We start from the raw sequence: 17,908 nt of genomic DNA on the forward strand, positions 1-17,908 counted from the left end.
TACGGAGAGGGAAAGAGAGAAGACAGCACAGACATTAAACTGCAGACAGGGGAGTCATTAACATATCACAACTTTTATAGGTGAATAGGTTAAATTGCCTTCATGTAATTGCTACTTATTAGCTTATAGCTTTTTTGTAACAGATAGCTAGATATTTTTGAAGCGTATACTGCACTTCATATTTTATGGATAGAAACACAGAATTTCACAGCAGATAAAAACCATTAGGCCCATCTGGTCTGTCCTTGGTCTTGTTTTAGGTCCAGATTAGCCTTATCCATTTTTAAATTCCTTTACTGTACTACTCTCTATTACGTTTGCTGAGATACTGTTCCACCCTCTCAGTAGAATAAAGCTTCCTTACATTATATCTATACATGGATATACCGTATTTGCTCGATTATAAGACGACCCTGATTATAAGACGACCCCCCAAAATCTGATTATTAACTTAGGAAAAAAAGAAAAAGCCTGAATATAAGACGACCCCAAAGGAAAAAAGTTTTACCAGTAAATGTTAATTCATGAAAAAAAACCCTCGTCTTATAATCGAGCAAATACGGTATTTGTAGTCCCAAAATGTCATTCATTAAAGCCACAATAGCTTGTCACATGAATAAAAACATTTGCAAAATATTACCTATGCTTTTTGTCAACCGAAGTTTTAGACATAATAATATATATTTTAAATGTTTTGTCTTATGCCAGCTGAAATTAGCAGTGGTCTAGTACTATCTGATAGAGTTTCCTCAAGTTATCAATGTTGCACTGCCCCCCAACCTTAAAAAATATTGAGGCACTTTCCCCAAAAATTCTAGCATGTCCAAATAGACCAAATAATTACAAAAACTGGGTATAATTAAAATTCCCTCTGAAGGAGGGTGATGAGCCAGATGCCAGTGGAGGTAACCTGGTTGAAGTCACTGCTGAAGTCAAGGTGGTCAGCAGAAATCCATATGTTCTTTGTACAAATCAGTGCATAGCTGTATATTTAAGTTACATTGTGCTGGAACCAGCTGCCCATTGTCAAGTGGTTAAAGCCTAGCCTCAGTAAATAGATGCTTTTATGGTTACATTTAGATTGTAAGCAGGACCCTCTTTACCTTTCATTTCTGTAACTCTGAATTGTTATGGTACACAGTACTTGTTATGTCAAATTAAGTAAATTTTTCAAGAGCCTTAACTGACTCCATGTATTTGACTTCAAATTTTCAACTAATTACTGGTTCATGCCTAGCACTGCCCCAATTTTGGCATTGGCTGGTAGAAAAATATACTACACAAATTCCCACAGACACATGGCTGTTGTAGCAGCAAATGGGGCAGGGGGACTTCATATTAATGGCTATGGTTTTGGAATGAGATTTGGAAGCTCATATAGGTGTGATGGTGTCCCAATACTTTTGTCTTTATGCAGATGGTTTGTGCATATTTATCCCACGTATTATTTGCAACGTTTTAAACTCCTAGCAAGGACAGCTAAATTCATCTGACCTATTATTTTTTCCAGAAGAACCTGTCTGCTGAGTCCAGAGGCCTAAATATCAGACAATTTGAAACTCTAGAATAAACTGCAGTTTGTAGAAAAGTAATGAATAGATATGTTATTCTTTCCAGTTTCTGCATGATCTGTAATGTGAAATCAGCCTAAGAGCAAAAGCAAGAGATTAACATATAAAAAAGTATGAAAATATGTTTAATGTCGGTTTAGAACTTACAATTTGCTACTAGAAATGTATGTTTTGTTTTGCCTTCTTTTGGATGAAGAATAGCAAGGTTAGGTAGAAGGGTTGAACTTGATGGACTTAGGTCTTTTTTCAACCTTATGAACTATGTAACTATGTAATTTTACATCATTCTTACTTATTTTCTATTTTCTCTATAGGTCAAGCTGGGAGCTTCCTGATTTAAGGGAAGGAAGGGTAAAAGCAATCAGCGATTCAGATGGTGTAAGCTATCCATGGTATGGAAACACTACGGAAACTGTGACTCTCATGGGACCTACCAACAAAGTATCCAGGTTCTCAGTCAGCATGAATGACAATTTCTATCCCAGTGTGACATGGGCTGTGCCAGTCAGCGAAAGCAACCTGCCTTTGCTCACCAGGATCAAAAGAGACCAAAGTTTCACCACTTGGCTGGTGGCTATGAATGCCACCACCAAAGAGAAGATCATTCTGCAAACTATTAAGTGGAGGATGAGAGTAGATATTGAGGTGGATCCATCCCAGCCACTTGGTAAACGTGCAAGGTTGGTGGGAAGGACTCAGCAGGAACAGCCAAGGATTTTAAGCCGCATGGAACTTATTCCACCCAACGCATTAGTAAAGCCTAATGCTAATGATGCACAGGTTTTAATGTGGAGGCCTAAAAGGGGACAGTCTGTAGTAGTAATTCCTCCAAAGTAGGACTACAAAGGCTTATATTTAGAAACAAAATGAAAGGTCCATGTTTTGTCTAATGTAGAAAGACCTTAAAATGTTTTCAAAAGACTACAAAACTTTTTGCAGTGTTTATTATTTAACAATGTGAACTTTTGGAAGGTGTAGAGACATTTTATACATCATATTTATTTAAATCTAGTAACGTAAATGGCATTTGCCATAAATATTTCCTAGTGCCTGAGGCCAAACAGAAGTCAACATGCTTTGAAGATCTGTGGTACATTGACTTCTCTTATTTAAATCATGCTCTATGATCCACATATATGTAGTTCCGAGAAATATGTGGATCGGTTTCTTAGTCCTGCACTTAGATATAACAAAAGAGAGATTCTGTTCAGTGTCTAATTTTCCACACATTAAATTGTGTAAAGAATTTTTTTTTAAATATTGTTTTTTTTTTCAGTCATTTTTAATTTAAAGGTTGTATCCATTAATAAAATATGATTAATATATTAATATGGGGAAATGTAGCCAATCACGATACAAATATTCAATTTTAGATAATTTATTATTTAAACATACATTTGCACATTTCATATCATGGTAAAATCCTTGGTAAAAGTTACTTCACATGCATTCATTAAGTCAATATAATTGACCACTGAAAGTTAGTTTTAAAGTAATTTTGACTGTTGAGTATGAATAAAAAGTTGGTGTCTCATTGGGCTAAAAATGAGCAATGTAGGTATAATGGGAAACTAGTGCACACTGACAGACTGTGCCTTCAAAGGTGATAGATTGTATAACCACTTATTGATATTCTTAACTTTTTATTATAACAAACTTTAAGTGGCCTGTTAACAGCTTTTCTACTCACCTAAGGGGGATAACATTGAACATGGCTATGAGCAAACACTGTTGGTGGGGTTTTCACATCTCTGCAAACTTGAGTCCCCATAGCTACACTGTAGTAGAAATTGTAATGAACTTGCATTGACCAAGTTATCACCATAATCCTATTGGTCAATACATTTGCTGTTGACGTTAGTTCTGCTATAGTTCTTCTAACCAAGTTGATCATTCTCTGATCTGGAGAACCACTCTAGAACTGGACTATGAAATAGATTTAAAAAAAATATTTTGAGTTGGAGAAAATGTTAAGGAAAAATAAATGATAACCTTAACTGCTATTATTTTCAATGTAGTTGTCATTTTAGGATTTACCAGAACATCTATGATACAGAGTGCTCTTTTAGAGATGTAGAATTTTGGGATCCCTTACGGAAAATTAAATCAGCGCTGAGCAATGTGTATGTGACTCTTGGCGAATGAATTTGTATACTTACGTTTTATATGTGCATTATTGTGTTCTCCGAAAGAAATGTATGTGTGAACTGTAAGATTATCAATATCTCATGTATCCTGACTATATAATACATTACATGCTATTATATCAGTAATATATTACAAGATAGTAAGGGCTGTGGTTTGAAGGAGATCAATCAATTGGCTGCTCCCAACATTATTCTCATTTCAAAATATAACTATTAACACAAAAATATGGACTGAAACTGTACATTCATACACTTAATAAGATTTAGATACTATAGATTCTGTGGGGCTCCAACTATCAATTTCGCTTCAGAGTCTTTAAAAAAACAAAAAAAAAACATGTTATTTCCATCACTATATTTACACTGTGACGGTAACAAAATGAACACTAAAGGGTATACAAAACACTACACACATATACAGTATGTGTAATAAATATTATGTTTTTGAATGGTAAAGAATGTTCTCTATTATATTGATTCATTTTCCAAATATCATGTGAAATAATCTGCAAAGGTTTCATCCACTTGTGGACTAAGGTTGCCACCACTCCAGGTTTCACCTGGACAGTCAAAGAATGAAGAGGTACCAGTTCCTTGTTTTCCCTGTTTATGTCCCCAGAAATGCTGGACCAGTGTCTTACTAGTCCACATTCCTGGGAAAGGGGAATGAACTGCTGCACGAGCAGGGTCATTGAAAGTGGTGGAATACAAATGCTTGGGGATTGTTCTTACACCATATTAATAATGTTTCTTTTTCTCTACTTTGATGACATCTATTATTTACAAAACAACAGAGATAGCAAAGAAATTTGGTTGTGGCTTCCTATCTGTACTGACTGCATTATTCTGGGGTATTTTTACATTGATGAAAAATGAATAAACTTTTGCACGAAAAGTCCCAGCTATGGCTTTGGAATAATATCAAGGTGAAACATTGAAAAAATAATGACTTATTAGGAGACGTTCCATATCGTAACACTTTTAAACTCCTTGTCCAACTTAATTTTGATTAAATACTATTTTATTTCACTAAAATTTCACTAAAAGGGAAAATGTAACAAGGAAAAAAGATGAGTAATATAATAATAATTAAATATCTAACATACAGTAGAGCAGCCAATTGTCCCATGTGTCAGCCATCCTTGATAAAGCCCTTGTTACACGCTGATATCTATGTGTTAAAATTCAAATAGCTTCTGACAGTGACCCAAAATCTTTGAAACAAGGACGGCACATATTTACCAATATTCCATTGAAGCAGAACTGCTAAAAGCAAGTACCACCTGACAGATTTACTGAATATAAAATCAATTAGGACATGGATGACTCATTCATTGTGCCATGACGGCAAGCCATTTTTGAAATATGTCAACATCAGACAAGGATCTGTTTTGCTTTCTAAAGGAACATAAAGCAATCTATGTAACTACTTGTAGTTAAAGACCCTGTGTGAACTATATGATAAGATAATAATTCATATAAAATGGCCTAATGGGTTAGTGTAACATCTTGATGAAAAGAGCTTCTGCAGATCTTGTAACATACTGGAGCATAAATTCTCAAATATATCAAAATGTAGATGCATAGATGTTCCATAGTTCAAAAAATGGGTCAAGATATGGAGTGTGAATACGTGAGGAAAGAGTGAGAATCATCAAAAATATACAGGGTGCATGAATGAAGCCACACCATGGTACCCTTATACAGTGGGGCAAAAAAGTATTTAGTCAGCCACCAATTGTGCAAGTTCTCCCACTTACAAAGATGAGAGAGGCCTATAATTTTCACCATAGGTACACTTTAACTATGAGAGACAGAATGAGACAACAAAGTCCATAAATCACATTGTCTGATTTTTAAAGAATTTATTTGCAAATTATGGTGGAAAATAAGTATTTGGTCAATAACAAAAGTTCATATCAATACTTTGTTATATACCCTTTGTTGGTAATGACAGAGGTGAAATGTTTTCTGTAAGTCTTCACAAGGTTTTCACACACTGTTGCTGGTATTTTGGACCATTCCTCCATGCAGATCTCCTCTAGAGCAGTGATGTTTTGGGGCTGTCACTGGGCCACACGGACTTTCAACTCCCTCCAAAGGTTTTCTATGGGGTTGAGATCTGGAGACTGGCTAGGCCACTCCAGGACCTTGAAATGCTTCTTACAAAGCCACTCCTTCGTTGCCCAGGCAGTGTGTTTGGGATCATTGTCATGCTGAAAGACCCAGCCATGTTTCATCTTCAATGCCCTTGCTGATGGAAGGAGGTTTTCACTCAATCTCACGATACATGGCCCCATTCATGCTTTCCTTTACACGGATCAGTCGTCCTGGTCCCTTTGCAGAAAAACAGCCCCAAAGCATGATGTTTCCACCCCCATGCTTCACCGTAGGTATGGTGTTCTTTGGATGTAACTCAGCATTCTTTCTCCTCCAAACACGACAAGTTGAGTTTCTACCAAAAAGTTCTACCTTAGTTTCATCTGACCATATGACATTCGCCCAATCCTCTTCTAGATCATCCAAATGCTCTCTAGCAAACTTCAGACGGGCCCAGACATGTACGGGTTTAAGCAGGGGGACACGTCTGGCACTCCATGATTTGAGTCCCTGGCGGCGTAGTGTGTTACTGATGGTAGCCTTTGTTACTTTGGTCCTAGCTCTCTGTAGGTAATTCACTAGGTCCCCCCGTGTGGTTCTGGGATTTTTGCTCACCGTTCTTGTGATCATTTTGACACCACGGGGTGAGATCTTGCGTGGAGCCCCAGATCGAGGGAGATTATCAGTGGTCCTGTATGTCTTCCATTTTCGAATAATTGCTCCAACAGTTGATTTCTTCACACTAAGCTGCTTGCCTATTGCAGATTCAGTCTACCCAGCCTGGTGCAGGTCTACAATTTTGTTTCTGGTGTCCTTCGACAGCTCTTTGGGGTTTGGAGTGTTGGACAGTTGTGTTTTATATACTTAACACGTTCAAACAGGTGCCGTTAATACAGGTAACGAGTGGAGGAATTTACCAATGAATTCATTAGAAATCCTACAATGTGATTTCCTGTATTCTTTCCCCCCATTCTGTCTCTCATAGTTGAAGTGTACCTATGGTGAAAATTACAGGCCTCTCTCATCTTTGTAAGTGGGAGAACTTGCACAATTGGTGGCTGACTAAATACTTTTTTTGCCCCACTTTATAAGTGTGAGCTTAATCTGCTAAATGGGGAACTAATGCTGGCAACAGTGCCAAAAAAGGCCCTAAAGGGATTACACTTCATAATATAAGTTAAATTCAGTTTGGGTTGTCTGAATGCAGAGGAAAAGAACTAGGGGAGAAGAGGGCTGGCATCTTTTGGGCCAAGACATGGGGAAGTGGCTCACTGTCCACCCATTTGCTCCCTCACTTCCAGCAATCCCTTAGAGGCTGATACTCTTCTATTGTAGGGCCACATAGCATGGTGACTCTGCTAAGCATTTACTTACCGCAAAAGGAGGGCCAGTCTTCTGTGACACTTAACATCTGTTTTAATGTTGAGCTGACCTTTTATAACTAAATCTCCAAACTTTGGGATTATTAAATTTAGTCCTTTCATTATAGATCAGCACAAATTCATTTTTATGTTTCCAGGTCATTGTGAGAAATCCACAAATGTTAAAAGCTAAAGATTAAAACCAAACTCTTTAAATCCCTGTGTCCTCGCAGTTTATAAAATGCATCTAGAACACAGGGCCAGTAATAATGTATTTCAGCACTCGATACAAAAGTATAGTACCTCAGAGGCTGAAAGTTAATTCTATCATAAAATTAATACATCTGAGGTCTTATTGTTGTAGACAAATGTCTTGCAAGCTCAAAGTGGCAGTTGGAATATCAGCTAGGCAGTGGCGTATTCTGGCCTTGGGCAACAGTCTTAGGCGTGGAGGCGGCAGCAGCCCCTTTGTCGCATGATTGGGGGCAGATCACAAAACCGGGCGATTAGGCTTCCAGCGTGCCACTGCTTCATGGGCTGACTGTGGAGATGGGAGATCTTCCCTATAACCTGTTCATATACATCTGACACAGCCTACATTGCAAACTTAGCATCACACATACCTAAAATGTAGCTTGTCAGCATATGATGTCTGAGACACTGCCATGAGTGGCGTTCAGACAAAATATGTCAAAATGCAAAGTACTGCAGCTAGGGCTTTATGTATGCATTAGGACAAACTGTGTTTTATTTACATACACAAGTTAATACAACACAATTTAGACCTATGATTTGCTTATTGTATACACTTATTGTTGTACACTTGTGATTTTACAATGATTCTTTCATGATATTCAGCACTTTATTCACAGACCGACAAGCATCAGCTTTTTTTTGTACTTGTCATGTTATATATACCTGCCAGTTTTGCTAGTTAAGTACTCTGTAAAGTAAGTAAAAAGGAGCAGTTGTCAAGGAGAGATGATTTAAAGCAGACATAAAGATTTTTAAATCATTAGTGCAAAAGCCTATTTAGTTTGTACAATACACTATTATATCATAGCATAAAACGTATCAAAATGAACATGAAATTACCTTATGCTTTGATTTAGGTATTAGTGTTGCAAAAGTCCAGACGTCTACCTCTTTGCTCTCTTGTGCTTAGCGGGGTAAAACCAAACCCCATCGAAATGTACATCTGGAGTTGTTAGTTCCCTCGTGCAGAGGGAATGTTCCTCACGTTTCGGTTCTGGACGACCCTTTTGAGCACGATCAGACTGATTTGTAGATGAATATTTTTTTCTCTGTAATGGCACAAGAGAGCAAATATTTGAGATGCTACCAAGTGGGGATGCACCTTAGCACAGGTTATAAAGCAGATGTCTGTTCTTGGTGAGCATCTCATACTCGTTTTGTATGGCATTTCACCCTTCAGGAATCTCTTGGGGTTCACCTCAAGTGTAAAGGTGAGTGAAGATGTGGGCCTCATTGCTCTCTTGTGCCTAAAGGGATGCCACTGATGAGGCCAATTTAGGCTGAAATGTATGTATGGGGTTGTTGTTCCCTCGTGCAGAACAAATTTGCCTCACGTTTTGGTTCTGGACCGTCCATTTTCTGCAGGATCAGACTGATATGTAGATGAAGATTTTTTCTCTGTAATGGCCCAAGAAAGCTAATATTTGAGATGCTCCCAAGGGTGGATGCACCACAGGACAGGTTATGAAGCGAATGTCTGTTATTGTTGAGCATCTCATTCTCTTTTTGTATTGCTGAGAGGAAAGGGTATAAGAACTGACAATTGGCTTAACTCTCAATAGCAAATATTATTTGCTTCCTCTACTGCTGGTCCATGAGCTAATGTTTTTTACTGTAATAAAGTGAAATAAATAGGGAAGTGTGTGTTTGTAAGATAAAGCAGAATCAGCCAGCCATAGGAGTTTTAGGTATAAATGTTTAAATGGACAAATCCCTGCTTACCAGAAGGCATATTTCTCAGAATGTATATTAAAGGGTATTTCATGGTGTATGTAGAGAAATATTTTACTCTACAACCACCAGAAAGAACAGCCAAAACTTTAATGACAATTATATTAGGGGAAAAATAGATCCATTATTTTGTCTCATTACTGGGAAGCCTATACTGAAACTTCATAAATGCATTAAGTAATAAATCACAATTGCCAGATCCTTTTTATAGATCCTTCAAACCTAGCAAGTACACAGCAAATTGACAATTTGGAAGAATTTGGAAGAATTTATTTAAAATCATTTATCAATCTCTCTATTGATATCTCTTTTGGGCAAATAATATATACCAAGGAAAAACAATAGAACACATAGACACACTGCTAGATTGGCAGGGAGGTAACAGACAATCATGGGCATAGGAACCCATAAAATTCTGGGGGGTATTTTATTGGCAGGGTATATTCTTGTTCAGTAAACTGGGTATTGTTCATGGCAAATTTTGTATAAATTTATATATGTGTGTATGTCTGTGTGCAAGTATCAGGATCAGTTTTCAAAGAAAAGTAACAGTTCTTTATTAAACAAAATCAGGTCACAGAAAATTAACCAAAAGAATCCTCGTGTTGAGATAGCTTGGTGAAGTGCAGAGCGCAGCGGCAGTGGAGTAGGGCAATGTAAATTTAATTGCTCCTCTGCCTGCTGCCTCTGTAAAACAATATATACCTCATTTATCTGGGGGGATTTCTCCATTATCCGCCCCCCCGCATGAATTCCTGGGGGGGGGGATACCTCCTGTCCCTGTTCCTACGCCCATGCAGTAAATAACTGTTTTTTTATTTAATTTGTGGTACAAGCTTAAATGAGTTCATTACTACAGATTTGATGTAATGATCCAAATTTAAAATGAATCAGGCATGGAAAAATGTGTTTACATCTAACTGTAAGGCATCATACATTCATCGATGTAGTTATGAAATGTAGTTCACCAAATGTTTCAGAGATCCCTTCCCATCTCACCCAGTCTTTTTCATCTACTCTTGTCCCTACTCTAGCTCACATCTTCAACCTCTACTACTACTGGATCTGTCCCATCCTCCTTCAAACATGCTACCATTACTCCAATCTTGAAAAAGCCCTCCCTTGACCCGACTGATCTGTCCAATTACCGTCCCATCTCTCTACTTCCTCCCATCTCCAAGCTTCTTGAAAGAATTGTTTATACCCAATTAACTAAGTTTCAATCTGGTTTTCGCCCTGAACACTCTACTGAGACAGCCCTTCCTAAAGTTACAAATTACCTGCTCACTGTTAAATCAAAGGGCCGCTACTACATGCTAATCCTAATGGACCTCTCTGCTGCTTTTGACACTGTGGACCACCCTCTTCTCCTTCAAACTATTCATGCTTTTGTCTCCGTGACACTGTTCTCTCCTGGTTCACTTCCTACCTCTCTGATCGTACCTTCAGCATCTCTGTCTCCAGTAACACTTCCCCTCTCAGTCAGGTTACCACAAGGCTCAGTTTTAGGACCCCTCTCTTTACATTTCATCACTTGGCAAACTAATCTCATCCTTTGGCTTTCAATACCACCTGTATGCTGATGACACCCAGATCTATCTGTCCTCTCCTGATCTCTCTCCAGCTGTCTTAGATCATGTAACTATCTCGCCTCTGTCTCTACATGGATGTCTGCACGTTTCCTGAAACTCAATCTCTCCAAACACGAACTTCTCATCTTCCCTCCCTCCAACGCTAAGATTCCCCCATCAGTTTCCCTCAATGTTAATGGTGCTATCATCTCACCATCTCCTCATGCTCGCTGTCTTGGTGTCACCCTTGACTTCGACCTTTCAGTCACCCACGACATTCAGTCTGCCACTAAAAGCTGCCGTCTTAAAAACATTTCCCGCATCCGTCCCTTCCTAGCACAGCATGACACTAATTTCAGTGTCCTCTTACTTTCAAAGCCCTTCACAGCGGTTCCCCTACTTACATTTCCTCACTCATCTCTAAACACTCCTAACCAGTCCCTCTGCTCATCCAATGATCTCTTTCTATCCTCTCTTTTGATTTCTAGTTATCATGAGCACTTACAAGATTTCTCAAGGGCTGCCCCTATCCTCTGGAATGCCCTCCCCCGGCCTATCCGTCTTTCCCCTGCCTTCATTCCTTCAAAAAATCCCTCAAGACCCACTTCTTTAAGGATGCTTACAACATTGCATATTAACGCCCTCCCATATTCCTTTAGCTCACCTTTCCTAGTCCCTCTCCTGCTCCATCCCTAACAATGGCACTTTTACCTTTTACCAATTGTGTAATACACCCTAAATCCCTCTAGATTGTAAGATCGTTTGAGCAGGGCCCTCCTCACCTGTTGTCCCTGTAAGTCAAATTGTTATGTTACATACTACTTGTTTTGTCCTCCCCACCCATTGTACAGAGCTACAGCTTTTTTGTTTTTGTCCAATTCGTGGTAGTGTCAGGGGGTTCAGTGTAGCTGGAGCTAGAGAGTTCCCTGATATGATGCTTAGTCATCCCTAGTCCGACCTGCTAGACATGCCGAAGTGCGCTGCTCTAGGCCCATCCCAAGCTGCCTCCTCCGTCATCTTCTCTGCATGTTGAATGTGATCAGCTAAAGGGATGATCAACTAAGTCAATAAAGAAAAATATAGAAAAAGAAACAGCAATAAAAAAATAAAATTTTAAATTAAAAACAAATAATTATATGGATGTGAGGATTTCACTATGACATCTTCAGGGGTACCATCTGGTTATAGGAGACATTTCTGATGTGTATAAAACCCCAAAGCAATCTCTAGTCAAAAACATGTTACAAAAAATAAACAAATTAAACAAAATGTACAGGAATCATGCACCACTCCCAATACAAATATACAATTAAAACTTGCTTCCTGAAATCTTTTAAAAATAGTGCAAAAGTATAGTTTATACATAAAGGGGCCTACAAAACCTGTATGTATATATGTATTAGTGTACTTCCTCACTATCCCCTACCCCACTTTCTCCCCATCTCTTTTTTTGCAAATATGTACAATAATTTATAACTTGAAACACTGGTGATAATAATGTATGTTTAATGCATTAAATGTAGGAAAAAACAGCTAATCTTTGTAACAAAATTTTTTTTTTTAAATATTGAAAAATTGCACCCTAGGCAAGGATTTCCTTGGGCCCCGCTCACGCTTCCTAGCATGCAATCACCCCCTCTGCTCCTACACCCAAAAAATATATTTGCCACACTGACCATAGATTAGGGGAAGACTGTGAGAGTCAGTGCAGTCTTCCCTCCTTCTGACCCTACCATGAAATTGAGAGGTCCTCTCTCCCGTAATCATCCCCAGAGTCGCTTTGTCCCCGTATTCACTAAGCCACACCTCTCTTTTACGTGCTGTCTGTAGTACAGGTATAGATCAAATAAACAACACATGAAACAGCACGTGCATGTATAGATCAACTGGATAAGACACAAACCCTATATTTGCAGATATACATAAATAATGTATGGAATCATAGCTTAGGAGATACAGATCAACAGAATAACACATAAACCCAGCTTTGCAGGTATAAATCAACTGGAATTCACATAAAAAAATCAGCGTTAAAGGTATAAATAGAAACCCCCTAAATTACAGGCATGGATCACAGGTTGCACACCTCAAAGCCCAGCTCCAGATTTCACAAACAGATTACAGTCCAGAGTGAGCCAACTTTGTCCCCAAACAGCAGAGCATGAGCCATCTTTGTCCCAAAACAGCCCGCCCTGCGCCATCTTTGTCCCATAAATACCCTGCTTGAGCCATCTTTGACTTTCCCTGAATCACATCCTTGATACACATATCCATTAATGCATTCTCACAAATAATTCAAACAATTCATCCACATGTTAATTCATTATTTCACTCATTCACAGAATTCATCCACACATTAACTAATTCCCTCATTCATTCACACAATCCATCCACACATGGATTAATTAATTCTTACTCACTCACACAATTCATCCACATATTAATTCATTCTCTCTAATTCTCACTCTTTATTTCAATATTCTTACTACCCCCTTCCTTACTTTCTATCCCCTTTTCTCACTATCTACCCCCTCTCCCACTATCTACCCCCTCCTCACTATCTACCCTCTTCCTACCCCCCCCCTTATAGTTCACTTACCATGCTGAAGTCCTGTGGTGGGAGCGCAAGGCCTCTGTCTCGCTGCTCTGCCGCGGTGCGCACAGCTTCAATGCTGAGCGCCAACATCTCCCCCCATTCCCTCCGGTTCCTATGCCCATGCTAGTTGGCACAGCCTGCATAGCACACTACACCTAGTGTTGTGTGTCCTTAGCTGTAAGGTGGTGGCTAAGGGCAGCGGCCAACACAAATATTTCACTGCATACATTCTGTATGAATGTCCATGTACCAGTTTGGAAGGTAAACAAGTTAACAGCTAGCCATTTACCCCTTAATTATCCCATTGAAAAATGACATTACAGTTTGCATAATTCCTTTTTCAACTCAGCAAGTATATTTTTTAAGTTTACCCTTCATGTGCACTACCCCTTATTGATCTTGTCTGAAGCTCGTGTTTAAGTTTTGTTTTAATTGATTTTGTTTTAAAATTGAAATAATTTGTTTTATGATTTTTATTATCAGTATAAAAGGGTAATCTTTTTTTTTTCTTTATCATTTTCATTATCATTTGAAAAAAAGAGAATTAAAAGAGTAACATATTATTAGTTCAATTTTATAACAAAGATGCAAACTTAAGCATGCATGGGATATCCCTGAATATAATACAAGACCAAGGACCAGTTAAGATTTGAGTCTTTACAACGGCAGAATAGATGAAAGGTTCTTATCGTCTATATGTGTAATGGTAGAATTAAAAACGGTAAACTCTAAGGAAGGTTAATACTTAAGATATGTAATCTCAATTAATCTTCTTGCTCTTATTCCTCTACAAATATTGCTCTTGGTTTATTCTTTGGCCTTCATAAATATACAATATGAATGGCTGCAGCTTGTTGTGGATCCAGTTTTATGACAAGCTAAAGTTAATATCACTTCTTATAATAATAATAATAAGAAGAAGAAATATTAAATTACCACATCAATGAGGTGTGGATGGTACATTGACTAGCATTAAGACCTTGTCCGAGTCATCCCCTAAACACCCATAAAAACATGGAACTTTATGCAAAGATCTTATGGGAAATCTGATCCTGTAAACCGAATTACCAAAAAAACTGGATAGGGCTTTAAACTTCTCAGTGTCAGCGGAGAGATGCAATACTGATATTCACATGGACAAATACCGGTACTGGATTAACATTCCAGATACAGTGGCACAAAAGGATGGGGGGAAAAATAAGGGGTAATGCATAGACATGAGTGGGTCAGAGCTGTCTGAAGCCCATTACCCTTTGCATCTTGCTTGGCTCCTAAAAATCGTCCTCTCGGCACAGGCCTTCTTTGTGCCGAGAGGAATCATTCTGTGCAAAATTGACTTTTATTTGTAGAAATATATCACAGATTGCTAATGTACAAAAATTGTCACAACATTTTTAAGCATTTGTCAGAAAAAGCTGACACAACATCGTTATTCAAAATAAATATTAAACATACTTTTAATCATTACACAAAATAACAAAATGCATATTATATCATTTTTTCAATGTTTTACTTTTGCTCCAGACATATTTTCCAGGTTAGAATGTAGATTATTTTCCCTTTCTGGTATATTCTCTTTCTTTTCTCTTCCTTTGATATTCAGTTTATATATTCATATTTTTGCTAACATTTTGGCTTTTAGTTGTCAAATTATACCTCCTTTTTTCCAGAACCAGTTTATGGTGGAAAAATTGTTCCATTATTACAAATACAAATCTTTTCCTTATTTTCAAAAATTTTGCGTGAAAGATGGCATGCTTTGATTTAATTTCATTATTAGTTTAGTTTCAATTGGCAAGCATGCTAGAAAATAAGTACGGTAATTTTAAATGGCCTTTTCCAATACTTCCTCTGTGGCACCTTTCCTTTTTTAATTTTGGATCAAAGAAGGCAGGGCTAAGTATTGGTATTTACCAATTTAAATGATGTTTTGAGGGTTTGGGGTAATGTTAACAGGGCTGCAGGCAGAAGGGCTGCCCTGCAGAGAGGGTTTTAAGGCACTTAAGCTGTAAAAGGCTATAATCAGATCTGAAAAGCAGTTACTGGGATTGACCAATCATGTCAAAAGGCTCATTAGAAGCACTTAAAAGCAAGACTGGGCAGCTGGAGATTAAAGGTTGCTGGGGGCTAAATGTGTGGGGTGGGTGAGTACAGAAGAGGGCCTATGAGACTGGAAATGGAAAAAGTGGTAGAAAGCACTAAAACCCCAACAGGGAAAGTAGGTGTCATCTATAATATAATTTGCATAGGTTAACTGCCTATAAATAACGTCCTGTTTTATATATATCCAAAGAAATCTGCTCGCTCTCATATTTCAAGTTGCAAAATCACTTTACATGTCTTGATTTTTCCAACACTCAGTTTTGTAGTTTTTTTTTTACTCCGTCTAACTTTTTAAATCTTTTTTTTATCCTCTCTTTTATTACAGTTGGACCTAATGAAGTGAAAACATACAGTAACTGTGAGTTTTATGTAAGTTTTGGAAAGATGAAAAATATCCTCTCAGCATGTTTACCAAACATTATAAAGGACAAGTTCAGGACCGTTTTGAACCCCTTTTGTTACCCTATGAACATACAGGTACATCCACAAAAGGTGTGTCAAGACTACCCTTAGGACGTCCTGAGTTTTTCAAAGAGGCAGGGGCATCTATTGACAGCCTGAACTACCACCTGTCAGCAGAAGCCAGCATCAGTGGCTTTGTGTCACGTGTAACGGCAGCTGGTACACTGTTACCTAATGAATGCCCGATCGCGCATTCCCTTCCAGTAGGTGTTACTGTTGACACTCACTGGAGCTGCCCCGGGGTGGGTGTTTGGTATCGCCTCACTATCCAGGCATTTCAGTGTCACCATTGAAGCTTAAACGCTTTTAAAATGGGCGGACGGGGCCACAGATGGTCCCTGATGCCGGTCTCGATGTTGTTGAATGCCTCGACATCTAAGCTTGTTCAATGCGATGACGTGCACATCATTGGTCGTTAAGTGACTGTTTTTCCGTGACGTGCCTGGCACGTCACTGGTTGTTAATGGGTTAAAGTAAGAACTGGCGTATAGCCTGGGTCCGGTCAGTCTCTATAGTTGAAATGTTGTAGTTGTTCCATTTGTAACAAAAAAAGTTTCAAAAAGCAAATTTAGTTTATTATTTACTCAATAGGCTGTACTTTTATTTCATGGATAATACATTTATATATACTGCATTTCATGTCCCAGTGTAACAAAATAATGTTCAATTTGTAAAACTACTGCACTCTCCGGAAATTTCATATTTCTAGCTGGCCATAAAGTGCCAAAGCTGATTTTCCCCTGCATATACTCTAAAACACATTTGTACAGCAACTTTTGTCTCAGGGAAGAATATATACAGTGCCAGAAATTACTGCACCCAGCCTGTGTACACCTGAAATGTGTGTACAGTTTACCTGTGGTCCTTGTGCCAATAAACAGTTTTTCGCTTAATTTGCAGTTGTACAAACAAAATTTACTAAACCTAAAGAGATGTTTTAACTCCTCTGAGCAGGATTATATAGAATAGTATATTGACTAGGGATTTATCACCCTGGAAAGCTACTATATACTGTATATAATATTAAAGACAATAGTGCTTTTTAACATGTAATTGAATTTTAGTGTTAATTTTCCTTTTTATGATCTCACGGTCAGGCAAAAAAAGGATTATTTTTTCAAAGCTTATCAGCAAAACATATAATGTTAATTGTTAAAAATCAAGTGGATTGATTTTTTTTCTAAATCCACACATTAATTTAGGTAATCATTGCAGTGTCTAGCAATTACGGTCATTATTTCAGGCATATATTGCTAGCCCTTGAGTGCCCTTCATGGCCTGAAGTGCTTATGTCTGTCATTAGACGAAGTAGCGGTGACATGGACATGTTACTTTTTAGGACATTGATATCCAAGTGCGCCTTTAGTGATTGTAGCCATGGTGATTTTAGAATATACTTTCCATTAATGCATATTGTCTACCTGATGGAATGTAGTGGATGCTGAAATATGGAGTTATAGTGACATTACATGATGATTTTCTTGACCCAAGGAGAGCTATAATGCAGGTTGCTCAATAAATGATACATTTCAAATAATCTCTTAACAAGAGCAACATTCTTATTGTTTTATAGATTGTTATCATCTAAACCACTGCTTATACATTATCATTTTATATATAATGTTATTGTAAAACAGCTTGGGGAAGGTCCTTTTCTGTTCCAGCACGACTGTGCCCCATTGCATAAAGCAAAATCTATAAAGATATGGTTGGATGAGCTTGATTCAGGAAATCTAAATATAAAAGGACCAGGTAATACAGGAACATTGGTGACACAGACTGGTAGTTTTATATTAACAAAGTAAAAAATGAGAGGAGGAGAACGTCCTGGTACTAGGGTGACCACATGTCCCGGATTGCCCAGGACAGTCCCGCAATGGGATTTTAAATCCCGGGCAGCCTTAATCTGGGACTGTTACAGGGTCACCGTATCCAAGGATGGGTACCCCTGTTTGAGGGCTGAGGAATGACCAGTTAGTACCCTCATACGGATAGCTCCTGCTATTCACGG

At 38.1% G+C, this 17,908-nt stretch overlaps 1 protein-coding gene across 1 annotated transcript in view; it reads left to right on the forward strand.

The window, feature by feature from the left end:
* The window catches only part of FAM78B (family with sequence similarity 78 member B), a 45,968-nt gene extending 41,355 nt beyond the window's left edge, over positions 1 to 4,613 (forward strand). Inside the window, exon 2 of the mRNA XM_053469310.1 lies at positions 1,886 to 4,613. Within this exon, the coding sequence (XP_053325285.1) occupies positions 1,886 to 2,408 (523 nt within the window). The 3' untranslated portion in view covers positions 2,409 to 4,613. The remainder of the gene's footprint in view (positions 1 to 1,885) is intronic.
* The last annotated feature ends 13,295 nt before the right edge of the window (positions 4,614 to 17,908 follow it).

This window comes from Spea bombifrons, chromosome 6 (assembly GCF_027358695.1).
Source record: "Spea bombifrons isolate aSpeBom1 chromosome 6, aSpeBom1.2.pri, whole genome shotgun sequence".
Lineage (NCBI taxonomy): Eukaryota > Metazoa > Chordata > Amphibia > Anura > Pelobatidae > Spea > Spea bombifrons.